General features: G+C 42.9%; 2 protein-coding genes across 2 annotated transcripts; one reads left to right on the top strand and one right to left on the bottom strand.

The window, feature by feature from the left end:
• Positions 1-24: 24 nt before the first annotated feature.
• On the bottom strand, positions 25-7,160 carry LOC133920192 (protein BRICK1). The gene is made up of 2 exons (XM_062364906.1): positions 6,909-7,160; positions 25-331 (listed from the first exon to the last, which is right to left on the bottom strand). Exons 1-2 carry the CDS (start codon positions 7,039-7,041, stop codon positions 210-212), a joined length of 255 nt encoding a protein of 84 aa, XP_062220890.1. The 5' UTR covers positions 7,042-7,160; the 3' UTR covers positions 25-209.
• A 76-nt stretch (positions 7,161-7,236) lies between these two features.
• LOC133920190 (pentatricopeptide repeat-containing protein At5g66520-like) lies at positions 7,237-9,007 on the top strand. Its single transcript, XM_062364903.1, has one exon. The coding sequence runs from the start codon at positions 7,285-7,287 to the stop codon at positions 8,836-8,838; it is 1,554 nt and encodes a 517-aa protein (XP_062220887.1). The 5' UTR covers positions 7,237-7,284; the 3' UTR covers positions 8,839-9,007.
• Positions 9,008-15,845: the final 6,838 nt, after the last annotated feature.

Genomic DNA, 15,845 nt, shown 5'->3' with positions numbered 1-15,845 from the left:
CATCATTTGCCTGCTAAGTAGGTGTAGTCAGTTTCAATGCAGACGTGCAAGATTTCAATTGCACAAAGGTGATACTAGGAGTGCTTTACATGACACTACATAATAGAAATAGATACACAAACACTCGACAGCAAACCCAAAAGCTTTCAACTTTGATACTCTGCAAACAACGCAGGCGCGTGGTGCCGCAAAGACCTTATGTGCAGTTTCTAGTTGAAAACAGAAGGATTGGTTGTTGCGCTGCTCACTTGGACTTCAAGCACCTCCAGTTTCCGCTCTAAGATGTCAAGCTTCTCATTCAAAGACGCTAGTTTGCTCTTCGTCGTAGCTTCTGCAACAATGCACACAAATTTGGAAGGTTAAAATGGATGATGATTCCTTTTATTTTCACCTTTCCTTTCCATTCTTTTCCTTTCCTTTTCTTTTCTTTCCTTTCAGTAAGGATCATGATTCCTTTCCTTTTCAGTAAAGGAGAGGATGAATTGAAAAGCAAATGAACATGCATAACAATAGTGTCAAAGATAAAGATCCAGACAAAAAGTCCACTCCCTACAAGTTTGAAACTTTGAATTCGTATTTAACATGGAACAGTGAACTCCGGACTAGCAATGGTATGATAAAAAATTTAACTATACATGTCCTGTAGCTCACAAGAGTGGTTGTTTAGCTTGAATGAAGGAAGAAAAACATGAACATGAAGCCATCTCGGGCTACTTTGGGTTCATGTTTAATCTAGAAACCTTGTTTCAAGCAGGCATCCATCGTCCACATCAAGCACAAATACAAGGTATAGAGATATGGATACGATACGGGAGCGCCGCCGAACGAATACGTCGAGAGCGATGTTGTAGTTTGATTTCAGATGAGATCCGAAAAAAGAGGAGGTTAAATTATTTAAATTTAAGGGAGTTTTAATAGATGTGATGAGAGTATGCGGAAGAGGTGATGCAGGAACCAACTCGTATTTTATATAGTCGAGATGTCAATTACCAATGCTAGTTACTCCCACCGTCCAAAATTATAAGTCGCGCACATACTTTAGGTTTCAAACTTTATAACTTTTCACCAACAATTAGGCAAACTATATATAGGCTTAGGGAAACAAAATTATAACACTAGATTTGTATCTTCCGTCATGACTTTATAATTGGTAACAATATATTGTGATGAGTCGTCAAAGTTCAATTTGGAAGACCATGCCAAAGGCAAATCACACTTTATAAGAATGGACGGTGGAAATACCTACAACAAGCATATATTCCAGCATTAACATATCCAAACAGACACAATACAAAGAATTCTGTAGAGGTCCGTTAATACTTGTCACACCCCAAAATTCCAATTTTGGGTTGTGAGCATTTTAAAACAATAAAATAACATTTTTTTTCTGAAATTTGAAAGTTTTTCCCAAAAAATTAGAGTTTAAAAATAATTTATTTTGTGTGATTAAAAATGCATCTATAGAATATTAGAATAGGTTAAGAAATTTCAAGGTTGGATAAATTCTTGTTCCATTTTCCCTAATATCGTCCAAAAATCCTCTGTAGACAATCTCATCTCACATCCTTTTTTATCTAACCCATCGTGCACTCCCTTTCCTCAATATTTTTCTCTCTAGCCTATGGCTCCAAACCATCAACATGCCATCAACCTTGCATGTGTATGTACCTGATCATTTCCATCCACCTCCAAACGACGACGTCCCTTCGCCTAGTAGTTATGACTGGCCATCTAAGGTTGAGTAAGTGCTCAATCAAAACGCATTGACATCCATCAAGTAAGCGGAACCGGTGGCCACTCAATCCTCTTTCAATTCCTAGCGATTCAGAGTGGAAACCATTGCTTTTATGGCCATAATGGCAATTGAAGCCGACCGTCATTACTCCTCGTCGCCCAACCTCATCTTCTCATGTAGTTTTGAAGTTTAACACTACCTCAAATGCAAATCTTGACAATACCAAAGTTGTAGGTTTCGTCGAGAGCTTCGATTTGCATCTATGGAAGTCCCCATTTGGATAATAGAGCTAGGAGTTATAGCCCCCGAAATCAGTGCTGCGCAGATAAGCCGGAGTTCAAACAGTTTATCTTGTGATGCATTTTTTGGAAATCAAGATGACGTTTCCAGAAATTCAAATGAATACCAAAGTTGTAGATCTTTTCGAGCACTACAATATAGAGTCCGAAAACGTCCAATTTGGAGTGCAAAGGGTGGAGATATCATACTCAGACCAGAGCCATTCGTTTCGTATTCCACCCGTTCGTTTCGTCTTCTACCTCCGGCCGTTTCCTCTCCCCACTTTGTAGCCAACCACACCCAGCCCCATAAATAGATCCAGCACATTCCCCCTGCCCCTTTTCAACACCCAAAACCCTAGCAGTCGCTGCTATCCTGCCCGGGCGCTGTTCACCGTCGCTGACAGCCATGTTGCTGCCGTTTGACATCCGCGTTCCCAACGATCCAGTGCACAAATCACCGAGCCCCTTCACCACCGTGAGCCCCTGGCTGTAGCACACGACTCCACGAAGCAGCATGTCCAAAGGAGAAAAAATGCCGGGATCTACGTCGCCGTCCGCGCTACTCTGTGTCTGGTCGCGTCCAGGGAGTGAACCGACAATCTCATCGACGTTTCCAATGCTTCCAACTAGATCATGTTGCGCCACCCACGACCTCATGTAGAACGTCAAATCCCCATTAGGATCACCAAAGGGTTTGTCCGGATCAGCAACGACGCAGCTGGAACGCGAGCCCAAATGCCAACATCGCCACCGAATTAGATCTTAGATCCCGTCGACAACGGTACGTTTCTGCTACCCTGACCACCACCATCGTGTGTGCCTCGCCAAGTGTCCTGGGTGTTCTTACACAACAGCACAAAGTGGATAGGCCAGAGGAGCAATGACGTCATCGTCATCTACATCGTCGTGCTTGCTGCCTCACGTTTGGGCACGTCCAGCCCACGCACTGGGGATTCTGTCTGCGTTCCCGTCTATCCTGAGGCTATATTGATGCACCAACCGTGTCACGGTGTGTTCCATCAAACCATCTACATGTCCACAAGAGATCCCAGCAAGATCTACAGCGACGCCACCAGGAACACGATCCAAACTTCCAATGTCATTACACAATCTCACCAAAGTTCCAACCGATTGATCTCTTTCTCAGGTGAAGTTTTATCCAAACATCTACCCTAGCATTGTGTTCCTAATATATATGAAGCTCTGTGTTCAAATACTTTCATTGAATTCATAATCTATCTATGGGAATGCGAGTGTCTTTGTTGCTACGTCTGTTCGCGATCACCACCCAAACCTAGCAGCGTTCGTTGCTGCTTTACCGCTACCTTAGAACATCCATGTCTTTACCAACAATACCATAGAGCTTTCCTTCTCGTGTTCTACATCGTGCTTCCCTTGTTTCGCTGAAACGTCACCGAAGCCCAGCGTCGATGTCAGTGGTCACGCACCCGATCGCCGCCTTCTATGAAACCCGATCCCCTCCGCCATGCGTGCGCCTCTACGCGTCGTAGCCAAGGCGAACACCTCCTCAAGTCCACGGCAACATGGCCACCTATTCTGAGCCGACCGTCGTCGCCACCAAGCCACGTCACGCCGCTGACACCGAGAGCCCACCGCCGACACCGAGAGCCCACCGCCGACCATCGCCCCGTTCCGCTCTCTATCCTCACTATTGGTATGTGCAATTGCAGAAAACCCCTTCCCTTTCTCTCTTTTGTTTCTGTCTTTATTTCCTAGCCCCTGCCTTCTATAGCCAATTTTGTTCCAGCCATTATAATTCAAATAGATTTCATCATTTTAAATCTTATTCAGCGAATTTCATCTAAATTCCAAGCCACTTTGTAAATTCATCTAAATTCGGCAAGTTTCCAACGAATCATCCTTGTTCGTGTCCGATAATTAATTGGTCATGTGGTAATATATAATTCTATATATTATTTTAAAAACTGGATGCATATCAGATGGCTTTGATGTGTAGAGCTCACATATCGTTGCACATAGGATATGAATTCAATATTAAAATAATATTTATAAAAAATTATATAAGATCTCACATGTCAATATTCTTGAACATCTTTGTACGTCCTTCTTCGGCAAAACCCTAGTTTTTGTCGTCTTCATGTTAAATCCAGTCAACCCAGTTCTTTCTTCAACCCTTGATTCTTTCCTCTTTTGATTTGCAAATTGGATTTATTTTGTATTTATTTAGTTTTGCTTTTAATTTCATATCTTCACGATTAGAGTACGACGTGTCTAGAAGAATCGAAGATCTACAAGGTCAAGACTTTAGGATATTCCAAGACCTAATTTACAAATATCATGAGCAACATCGAGGCAAGTGTCCTTGAACATCTTATTCCTATTTTAGAGTTTATATATTAATTGTTTATCCTTCATTGCATGCTTGTCTAAATTGAAATGAATGATAGATATGCTAGTCGCTGTCATGGTTAGAATAGATGTTAAACTTGACTAATGATTATGCAATATGAACCAGGTATGATAATTTTGTAGCAACATGGTATAAGGATCCTAATAGGATGGATGTTTGATGATAGTGCGGGTATGCACGTGTGCATGGAATGCGCAGTTGGTTTGTGGTTGTTCCTTTGTAGGATCATAAAGACCAGTTCTTGAAGCCTGTAATCAAACTAAACCGCAACCATCCACAGGACCTATATAAGTACGGCCTGGCCAATTAATTAGCCAACCCTTCAGTTTTGTGAGCACCATTGGTCGGTTGAGTAACACAAGATGGGGCTTCTGCAGTGATGAAATCACTGTTAGCGGTGAAACCTCAGTAGGTGTTTACGGGTTGGCGGGAGCTTTGTAAAGACCTTATAGTGATCACCTAGCAGCACACTATAAGAAGTGTGCAAATGCTTGATCAGCAAGGCAACATAGAGACTGTCACCTGGTAATGCGGATGATGAAATCATAACCCATAGGGAAAGATGAGCAAACTCTGCAGAGTATAAAACTGATCGATCAGCTATACTCACGGTCAAGAGCGGCTTGGATTTTTTTTTATTAATTGGGATCAGGGTTTTGGTATGGTTGGTCAGGTAGCCAGGTAACGGGATGACCTGGTGAGTTTTGGTAGCCACATATGGAATACCTGGTGAGTTTAGTAATCGAATGGAATCCGATGAGCGGTTCCTCTTGTTTAAGTTGTGTCTTCACATGTAGTAATTAGGATGTCTATTGTTGGTGTTATAGGTTAAGATTGCTTAATGCAGTAAACCAGTATCTAACTATTTCTTGATTTAAGCCACATGTCATGCTTTCCCACACTTGCAGAGTACGATATATACTCACACTTGCTATTTCCAATAATAAATGTTGCTCAATTGAAGAAGACTACAAGGAGATCAAGAAAGTTGAAGACCGTTGATTGGAGACAAAACGTCCTAGATCGTGTTGCTCCCAGTCGACTATCTGTGTTGTGCCCAGAAGATCTATAAGAGTCCTCTTGTGTTCTTCTGCTACTGTCTTGTAAACTCTGGTGTTTATTTCAATAAAGTTATTTTTGTTCGATATAGAACTGTATATCACTGATATGTCACCGTATGTATAATGAAACTAATCCTGATATATATGTGAAATGCACCTGGTTATTCTTTTGAAAAACGGGCGTGACAATACTCCACAACGATGGTTCTATAGTCGTGTACTTGTATGTATAAGTAAGAGTTAGGCCTGCAAATATCGACAAGTACCCCTAAACCTCTTTTTTTTCCCTTCCCAAATTATGGGTAAGTGACAACGATTCTGACTATTTTGGAAGGTAGATCTTACTACATAAATGGAGCTTTTACCTGGCTAACGGTAAACCACAGAAGATATTTCTTGACATTTCCTCGTAAAGCCTTTGTCTCTTCTGTTGTGAACTTTGCAACAATTACAAGGGTAAGAAGGTCTGGTTTTCAGATCGAAACCAGATGTTGGTAATGCTAGTGGCAACTGGCTGGTTGTGGAATCTGATTATTTCCAAAAGATGGTTGCAGCTCACAATGAGTTTCGAATTTTGACTCACTTCATTTACAACATCTTTTGGCACGGGGCAGGGAAAATAGTAGAATCGATTGACCTCACTGGAAAGAGCGATGCGCATACACTGGGTGAGTATGGATGCAGCTCCGTGGACCGCTCGTCCGGCCTGATAGGTGGTGGACGGATGCTTAAACCTCTTTCACGCTCATGTCACGCAGAGGAAAGCCCTGACTGAATGATGAGCCCTGGCTAGCTAAGGGGAAATAGGTGTGCTGGCTGTACTTCGTAATGAGATTCGCAACAAGTAGAAGAAGGCTAGCGGAACTATTTAGAAACAACCAAAAAAGGCTAAAGCTTCCCTGGCGGTATTCAGTTACCCAAGCTATGGTGAATTGACGCCAAACCTGGATCTGACTTGCAACAAGCAGGAGGCAGGTAAGCAGCAATGGGCTTGTGAAAGGTCCGAAGCTAATTAGTGGCTTTCCCCCTTTTTTCTGAATGAGATGGGGGAAGCTTGGAACAAATTTGCAGGAAAAGGAAAGGCAGTATAGATTACGGAGCTGTTAGCCTGTTAGTAAGGGAGTGTTACCATACAATCGCCGGGAATTTGCACTGGCGTGCTGTTCCACAAGTACAACAATTGGAGCCTACCTATATCATACCATCATGAGGTGAGGTTTTATCTGAGAATGAGACACACGCAGCAGTGAGAATTCTGCGGGTCATAAGCTCCCAATGCTAGGCCAATTCATTATTCTAGTTGAATTGTACGTACTAATCAGCGGGTACATTTAGGCTAGGCATCGCAGATCCCATCCCATCCAAGCAAGGAACAAGATGAATGTAGAACGAAGCAGCAGATCCAGAGGTAGGTGACGGAGGAGGGGATGGATACAAACCAAATCTGAGGAGGAAGTCGAAGAGGCGTCTGACGTTGAGGGAGATGTTGGAGATGAACTCCCGGTTCTCCCAGTCCGCCTGCACCGCAATCCCAACGTTCACCGGATTCCCCATCCCGCCGCCGCGACCCATCGCGACCACCTTCTTCCACGGCTGCTGCTGCTGCTGCTGCTGCTCTCCTGATGCGGCCTCTTCTTCCTCCCCTCTGCTCTGCTCTCGTGACGCGACGGGCAGCACCACCCACCCACTAGGCGGCCACCAGCACCAACTCCTCTGCGGGCTGCTTCGTTAGTCGGGTTGGGCCCATTCTCTCACCCTGGCCTCAGCCCATATAACTAAGTGGGTGGGAAACACGGTCGAGTCCGCGAGTCATGCATGCATGGCATGGCCACGGCGGCGGCGCTGCAGCTGCTGTGCCGGCCGTCGCTGAGCACCGCGCAGCTCCGGCAGCTGCACGCGCACCTACTCACGTCCTCGCTCCTCGCCGACCGCTTCCTCCCTAACATCCTCCTCCGCTCGCTGCTCCCGACCTCCCCACTCCGCGCCCTCCGCCTCTTCCCCCGCCTCCGACGCATCCTCCCCGACTTCCGCCCCAACAACTACACCTTCTCCTTCCTCCTCACCGCCGCATCTTCCTTACTACCTCCAAGCACACCTCAAGAATCCCAGAGGCACGCGCAGCGCCTCGTCTCCTCGCTGCACGCCCTCGCCGTCCTCCTCGCCTACGACGCCCACACCTACGTCTCCAACGGCCTCATCCACGCCTACGCCTCCCACGGCCTCCTCCGCTCCGCCCGCCGCCTGTTCGACGAGAGCCTCTCCTCCTGCAGAACGGACGTCTGCTCCTGGACATCACTCCTCACCGGCTACGCCAAGGCCGGCCGAGTGGACGAGGCGCGCGCCCTGTTCGACGCAATGCCCCGCAGGAACGACGTCTCCTGGAGCGCCATGCTCAGCGCCTACGTCGATGCGGGCAGCTTCACCGACGCCGTGCAGCTGTTCGAGGACATGCTGAGGTCCGGCGTGAGGCCGAACAGGGCGGCGGTTGTTGGGGTGCTGGCCGCCTGCGGTGCGCTTGGGGCGCTCGAGCAGGGAAGGTGGGTGCACGCCTCTGTCGCTGGTGGCAGAGGCCGGGGTGGTCATGACATGGACGGCGTGGTGGCCACGGCGCTCGTCGACATGTACGCCAAGTGTGGGAACCTGGACACGGCGAGGCAGGTGTTCGTGGCCGCCACAGCGGAGCAGCGCGACGTGTTTGCGTACACGGCCATGATCTCGGGGCTCTCGGACCACGGCCGCTGCCGGGAGGCCATCGACCTGTTGGGGCAGATGCAGGCGGAAGGGGTGCGGCCGAACGAGGTCACCTTCATCTGCGTGCTCACCGCCTGCGGCCGCGCGGGGCTTGTGGAGCGCGCCAAGGAGATATTCTGCAGCATGGCCGCGGTGTACGGCATCGAGCCCGGCGTGGAGCACTACGGGTGCCTGGTGGACGTCCTCAGCCGCGCTGGGCGGCTCGCGGAGGCCCTGGACGTGGTGCGGGCGATGCGAATGAGGCCCGATTCGTACGTGCTAGGCGCACTGCTGAACGCGTGCACGGCACACGGCGACGTCGAGCTCGGCAAGCGTGTGGTGGAGTGGCTGGCAGAGCTGGGGCTGGACCACAGCGGTGTCCACGTGCAGCTGTCCAACATGTACGCCGGGTGGAGCAAGTGGGAAGACGTTGTCAAGGTCCGGAGGACCATGGAGGAGAGGAAGGTGGTAAAGGTGCCCGGGTGCAGCATGGTGGAGGTGGATGGGGTCGCATGCGAGTTTGTGGCCGGCGACCGGTCGCATCCGGAGGTGATGGCAGCTGCCAGAGACCTCGACGGGCAGCTCAGGCTGTTGGGCCAGGACTGCTACCTCGAGGACGTGGAGTCCAGCGGGCAATGAAATGAACCTCGTCGGAGCAGCTTGAAAGCATGTCAACGTGATTTTTGAGATGGATGAAGGAAAGCATGCGGTGTTTCTATATGGAAATGTAACTTGGATTCATTTTCGGTAAAATTTGGACCATCGAAATGTGCTGTCCGCCTAATAAAATTCTTCTCTTTTTGGAACATGATACCATGCTATGCTAATTTGCTGCCAGAGCTGAGTAGACAAGTAATTGGCCCAAAAAACACTTGAATGAGGACTGGATCGGACTGACTGACGCACTAGGCACCAACAGGAAGCAAGCCGTTGTGCCTAAGAAGTGGCTCAGTGCGGCATTTAGAGAAGGCTACCACTACCCTCTACTCTTGCGAGCATCGTTGAGGCTTTCCCAATCTGAAGAATTCCTAATGGCCTTCAAAGCTTCATGGATATGCTTGCTCTGCCCCACCCTTAGTTGAAACTTGACTTTGTCAGGCTGTAAAATGAAACAGAAATTTGATCAGGTGGTGATGCACTGAACAAACTGGGAACAGTGAGATAGAACTCTTTCCTGTCGGATGAAGAAGGGACACCTGAAAACCAGGTAAAATGGACTAAAACCTAGTAGTAGTTGAGGCATAAAAACCTGGATACAACTAGGACCAAAGTCACAGATAGAGTTTAATCCATCATCAGGCATATAGATAGATGATAGGCAAAGATCTATATTTAAATCCTAATTCTGCTCGGCTGATTAAATATTACTAAAAGCTCAGTGAGTGAGGAGGGATAAATAACGCAGGGTAAGTGTTAGACCTTAATTCTCATCTAATTGATATGAAACATTAGAGCGGAAGGATGATTGATTCCCCAAATTCGGTGACACCATCTTGAGTTGACAGTGAGGAGCTGATATGTTGGCGTAGTTGATGCCGTGTAGACCGTTGGTGAAGTTGTCGTTGGCGTGATGCAGGACTTAGTGAAGATGTGGCCGGCTTGGGTGCTGCAAGGACGGCGGTCTTCACCCGTTGACGGCGTGCCCTTAAGGATCGGTTAGGGTTTAGGGATAATATTCCGATGCATGGGGAAGTGAGGCTCCCCCATTTTCTCAGTTATGTTAGGGTGAACATTAGGAGCTGAGATGAATTCCAATATTCTCCTCCTAGATCATAAGGTTAATATCATAAGCTCACTCTCAATGAAAAAGCACACCAAGGCAAAGTATTACATTAATTAATGAAATACCACTGAAACCCAAATACCTATAGTATGCTCATTCATCTCAAAATAGAAATTTGTTATACTTAATGGGAGTTGGTTTGCTTTATGGTCCTCTTACCCAAAATCATAAGCTTTTCAATAACCCCATACTGGTAACATAATCAAAAAAAATATGGGGTGGTAAGCCTTTAATGAGTGGCGCCACAAGCATTAATTTAGTATTAATATGCTTGACACTAATGATTTGATTCTAAATTCCATCTTTCACAACATAATACTTAATGTTGATGTATTTGACAGTATCACACGAGTTAGAAAAATTGTGTAAGTGGTTTTAAAATGCTATTTTCCACTCATAATCCGGGTAAAAAGTTCTTTAGCTATACAGCCTGCCCGGTAGCCTCATAGCATGCTACAAACTCAGTTTGCATCGGTGACAATGTCATAAGTGTCTGTTTGGAGCTTTTCCACGAGATGACTCCTCTGTTGAGAGTGAAGATATAACATGTCGTGGTTATCTTAGTATCCACACACCTCGTAAACAGATTCTTAAATATGAGCACGTATTACTTAGTGCCTCGTGAATAGCGAAGGACTTTCCTAACAACTTTCTAGTGGTCTAGTCCTAGATTCGACTGATGTCTGCCAAGTATCCCGGTTACGAAAACTAAATAATGGCGTGTATGTAATGCTTCTAACAACTGAAGCATAAGGAACCGGCTTCATCTGATCAGCTTCATAATGGTTCCTCAGATATTTCATATTAAAATGTTCCAAACTTATTGCCCTTAACAACAGGAGCAAGCAAGGCTTTGGACCTATCTCGTTGAATATCATTACAAAGAACGTAAGAAGCTTCAGCGAGACCCTTCTTATGACTAAGATGATTTTTTCCTTCTAAAGTTTACTTAAATGCAGTTGTCAATTTCCTTATGATTTGAACCAAAACGAATAGAATCATTAATTGAGCCTTATTATTATCAATCCCTTCTCTCTAGGCGTTGCTTTGAACCTCAACGGTGTTTTCCCTTAGAGTCACACTTTTTTTTTAGATCCATTTACAACCTACTATTTTGGCTCTATCAGCAGTTTCTAGTAAGTCTCATTCACCATTATTGCTCAAACTTTAGGCGAACATTCTTTATACAAGCTGGGATCTTCTGGGACTACTGAGGCTCATTGTTAGATGCTTCATTAGGAATTTCAAAAACCTCAACAGCTCCCCCTCATTTATGCAATGGTCAAAGTCAGAGGAGACTAAAGGGTAGAGAAACAGTCCCTTAATAAGACGCTCTATTCGCCCCCTCGAAACGTGGCCAAAACGACAACACCATGGTTTCGAATAAGTCTCATTATTCACATCGCAAACATTCAGCAAAATCAGCTTTTTGATCAATATCCTGAATTTTCTTTATCAACTCTTGTTTTTGTTTCATCTGGCTTCCTTTTGTTCCCCACTCTTTACAAAATCTCCTAAGATCTTTCTTAATCAGCTTCCAGTATTCTTGTACTTGGAGCTCTCCTCTATCAGGTAATTTGCTTATCAAAAGATCTTTGAAACCATCTTGAGTAAGCCATGCTGATTCAAATATGAAATTATGACTTTTTATCCTTTTGTTTTCACATGTGTCCACTATAATTGGATTATGATCAGATCCAATTCTCAACAAGAATTACAGGTAGCAATAGGATAGAGATGATCCCATCCTTGAGTGGTAAAAACTCTATCTAAGGTGCATCTAGCAGGGATCTCTTGCTTATTTGTCCAAGTAAACCTACTGTTACCTCTATGCATCTCTCTCAAAGCAGCAGCATCAATAAAACTATTAAACATCCATCCAAGAATACACTATATTATCTGAAGATTTCTCATGTACTTATCTAATAAAATTGAAATCACCTCCGATCAATAGAGGATTAACAGCTTAAAGAATTTTCTAGTACAACTCTTGCAGAAAAGCAGGTTTTCTTTCATACTGGACTGGCCCATAGACAGTAATCACCACCCAAACAGACTATCTCTTCTACTTTTGATAGTAACACTAGAAAAGAAATCACTCCTATCCATCTTAATAGCATCTAAGGTAGCCTCTCTAACACCAATCAAAGTCCCACTAGAGTGACCTTGTGCAGCAGTCTAATTCCAAGAAAAATGATGGCCATTAGTCAACTGTTTCAATTCTCTAATAGTATAATCAGCCTTAATAGTCTCTTGAAGACAAATAACGTCAACTCTATGTAATGTCAACAGATCTTTTGATTGTCTTCTTCTTCCTTTAGCTCCCAAACCTCTAATATTCCAGAAGAGAATTATCATGATTTACTTCTTTCCCTCTCTCCATCTTTTTCTTCACACAACCTTTCTTACTATATGCCTCCTCATCGGTTCTGACTCTGGGGAGGACCTCAACTCTAAATCCAACCCCAGAGCCATATCATTTTCCTTGCTGTAGTCAACCATCTTCTCTTGGGTTATACCCATATTCGCTTCAACTTTTTCCTCAATCTCAGCCTCATGATCAACCATCAACATCTGTTTCTTAGATTCCTCTAATTTTACTCTAACCTCAGCAAGAGTAGCCCTAGCTGTCTCTTTAGCTTGAATAGTAGATATATTCTCAAAAGTTGTATTTTCATCACTACCCACATTGATTTTACAAGACAAAGCAACCCTAGCTAAATGCAAAGGATCTAAGGAATTAAAAACAACAAAAGAGTTATGTTTAGAAGTACCTGAGATGTCATTCTTTTGTTGTTTGAGTGCCTTAGCCTTTATCTGGACATGGACACCATCACTAGGAACTTTGGAGCTTTTCCTCTTGGCAATCACTAGACCACTTCTTTGTTTGTAGGTCACAGGTGTAAACCCCTCCTCTAGGTGAAATTATTATTTAAGTAACTCTTTTGTAAAAGGAACTCACACGATTGTACCATCTTCTTCCTAACTGTTTTAAGCTATATAGTGACTTTTATAGTTTTACACAATATATGTTGCGATTTGCTTTTGGATTCGTAATTTTAAGCTCTTTAGTGACTTTCATATAGATATCTGAATCAAGTGACCATATAAGTATCCGGCCACTACATCGATCAACTGCATGGATAATTCATTCGCATTATCAATGAAATTAAATATCAAAACGTTATTTACTCATAACAAGAAAGTATGTTTCATCGTAATCGATATCGGGTCTCTGCGTGAACCCTTATGCTACAAGTCTCGCTTTATATCTCACCACCTCATTGTTTTCATTTTTTTAATAAAAACCCATTTGGCTTCCACAGAAAATGTCATTATTAGGAGTAGGTATTATTGAGGAAAATATCTCTCTTTTATTAAACGAGCGTAATTCTACCTCAATTGCCTCATTCCATTTAATCCAATCTATGCGCTTGAGGCACTCTGCCATGGACTTTGGTTCTAGATTTAGTTCAAGGTCTTTGGCAATTTTTGAGGAGAAATATATGTCAACAAGTGTAGTCTTTCTATTATATGATTCTCCTGAATTGATATAGTTTGTGAAAATTTCATTTATATCTTCTAACTTCTCATGAGTTCCTATAACGATGGAGTATGGATGTTCTGATGTCCCAACATCTATGTTAGCACGTATATTTCTACAAGGTTTTATCAGGTCCGATCCTGTTAAGGTGAAGCTTGCATATAGAGATTCATGCCAGATTAGAGGGGAGACAGAAGTCTTCATTAATAGAGAAGATCATAAGATTACTTGGCAAGTCGATGTTGGTGGCAAATATCCTCCGCCATCTGACAACCCCTTCTCTAAATTTGATAGACGCAATGATAAGGATGAAGATTCTAGTGGGGATTCTGAATGTAGCCATGATTCTAACTTTGTTAGATTGATGCAAACACATGTTGGTGAAGAGGGTATTGGTAAGGAGGCAAAAGCAACACCACCAATAACAAAAAACAGACTGATATAGGAGATAAGTTTGCAGAAAAGTTTGAGGACAATGAAGATAATGACACAAATGAAATATTAATTGAAACAACACTGATTCAAGAATTGGAGAAGGATGAGGACAAGATGGAAGTTGAGTCAGACATGTTACTTGGTACACAAGAAGTAATAAATGATCACACGGATATCTATAACTCTCAAGACTTTACACAACATAAAGTAGAGGATGAAGTAGAGGATAAACAAGTGGACTATGAGGAGGACCCCCTAGAAAGAGAAAGGGATGAGATGCAGAGGCTGGAGGCAAGAGTGGAAGAAAGAGCAAAAAAGATAGCTCCACTGTTGAACCTGAACCCAATCAAAGATTCTCAATTGATTCAAATTGAGAAAGTAGTAAAGATGGGCAGTTCTGAGAAAGAGAAGCAAATTCATATATCCACACAAGAGGTAGTTATTGTCCATGTGTATTTATAAAAAATCACCAACTGTATTTGCATCATCTCAGTATATATTGATGATCTTAATATCATCGGAAATATACAATATATTAAATAAGTAAGCAATCGTCTTATGACATAATTAGAGATGAAAATTTTGGGTAAAACCAAATTTTGCTTAGGTTTACAACTTGAGCACTTTTCCTAAGAATACTAATACACTAGTCTACATATATCGAGGAAAATTGTAGAAATTCAATACGGATTAATCATATTAATAAAAAAAACCTATGGTTGTTCGATCCCTTGATATAGATAAAGATCTATTCAAATCTAGGAATGATGAAGAAAGGATACTTGGACCTGAAGTTCCATATCTTAGTATCTTCGGAGCGCTTATGTATCTTACAAATTGCACCGGATCTAACATTGTATTTGGAGTCAACTTACTGGCTAGACATAGTGCTGCCTAAACAAAAAGATATTTGGTTGACGCAAGGTAGACTTATATATCTCAATGGTACAAAAGATCTTGGTTTATTCTATTAGAAACATCAAGATATGATCATGGTAGGATATATCGATGCTAGCTATTTATTTGATCATTATAATGCTATATCGCAAATTGGGTTTGTCTTCCTATACAATGGTATAACTTTTTCATGAAAGTCGCCAAAGCAAACTTTAGTGGCTACTTTTACTAATCATTATGAAATAATTTCTTTATGCAGAACATTATGTGAATATGTATGGCTTCGTAGAATAATTAATTATATTCAAGGATCATGCTGTATAGGTTTATCAGAATCTTCTACAATTATCTATGAAGATAATGCTATTTGTATTGCTCAAATGCAAAAATATTATATAAAGAGCAATATCACAAAACATATTACTCCAAAATTATTTTATCACCACGAATTACAGAAAAGTGGAGAAATCAATATTTTGCAAACAAAGTATTGTAAAATCTAGCATATTTATTCACAAAGTCCTTACTAACATCTACATTTTAGAAATACGTTAATGAAATTAGTATGAGAAGACTTTGAGATTTACAAGGTTAAGAGAAGTAAACTTTTAAATTATAACCTATTAATGATCATCAGATTATGAAATTGACCGAGGGGGTGTTATGGTTAATGTAATGAGTGATCAATTGCTAACTGCAATCAATAGTTATTGTTGTCCGTTGGGGAGGAGTGTGTCTCCAACGACAACTCCTATCTATTCATCTTGTATATTTATACAAGAACATTGCAATGGAAATCAATTGATTCATTCTCTCTTCGACTCACTTCTTTCTACTCAATAAACAGTTGTTGTTTTCTCTTTTTGCGTTTCCTTTTAATGCGAAATCCTTGTTGGGCCGAAAAGGAAAGTGTAGGCAAGATTGTGGGGTGTGTTGCAGGCCCATCGCATGAGCGTCCTGAAGAGTAGTGTGTAGGTGGAAGCGAGG

This window comes from Phragmites australis, chromosome 5 (assembly GCF_958298935.1).
Source record: "Phragmites australis chromosome 5, lpPhrAust1.1, whole genome shotgun sequence".
NCBI classification, from domain to species: domain Eukaryota; kingdom Viridiplantae; phylum Streptophyta; class Magnoliopsida; order Poales; family Poaceae; genus Phragmites; species Phragmites australis.
The sequence above is the reverse complement of the archived record's forward strand: the minus strand, read 5'-3'. Positions and strand labels throughout refer to the sequence as shown.

What these genes read in the sequence shown, in the direction of transcription:
- LOC133920192 (XM_062364906.1), bottom strand. Translation starts at nt 7,041, where the DNA reads ATGGGTCGCGGCGGCGGGATGGGGAATCCGGTGAACGTTGGGATTGCG. An exon ending in CGACTTCCTCCTCAGATTTG is followed by an intron (nt 332 to 6,908) that starts GTTTGTATCCAT and finishes GCATTGTTGCAG; the next exon opens with AAGCTACGACGAAGAGCAAA.
- LOC133920190 (XM_062364903.1), top strand. Translation starts at nt 7,285, where the DNA reads ATGCATGGCATGGCCACGGCGGCGGCGCTGCAGCTGCTGTGCCGGCCG.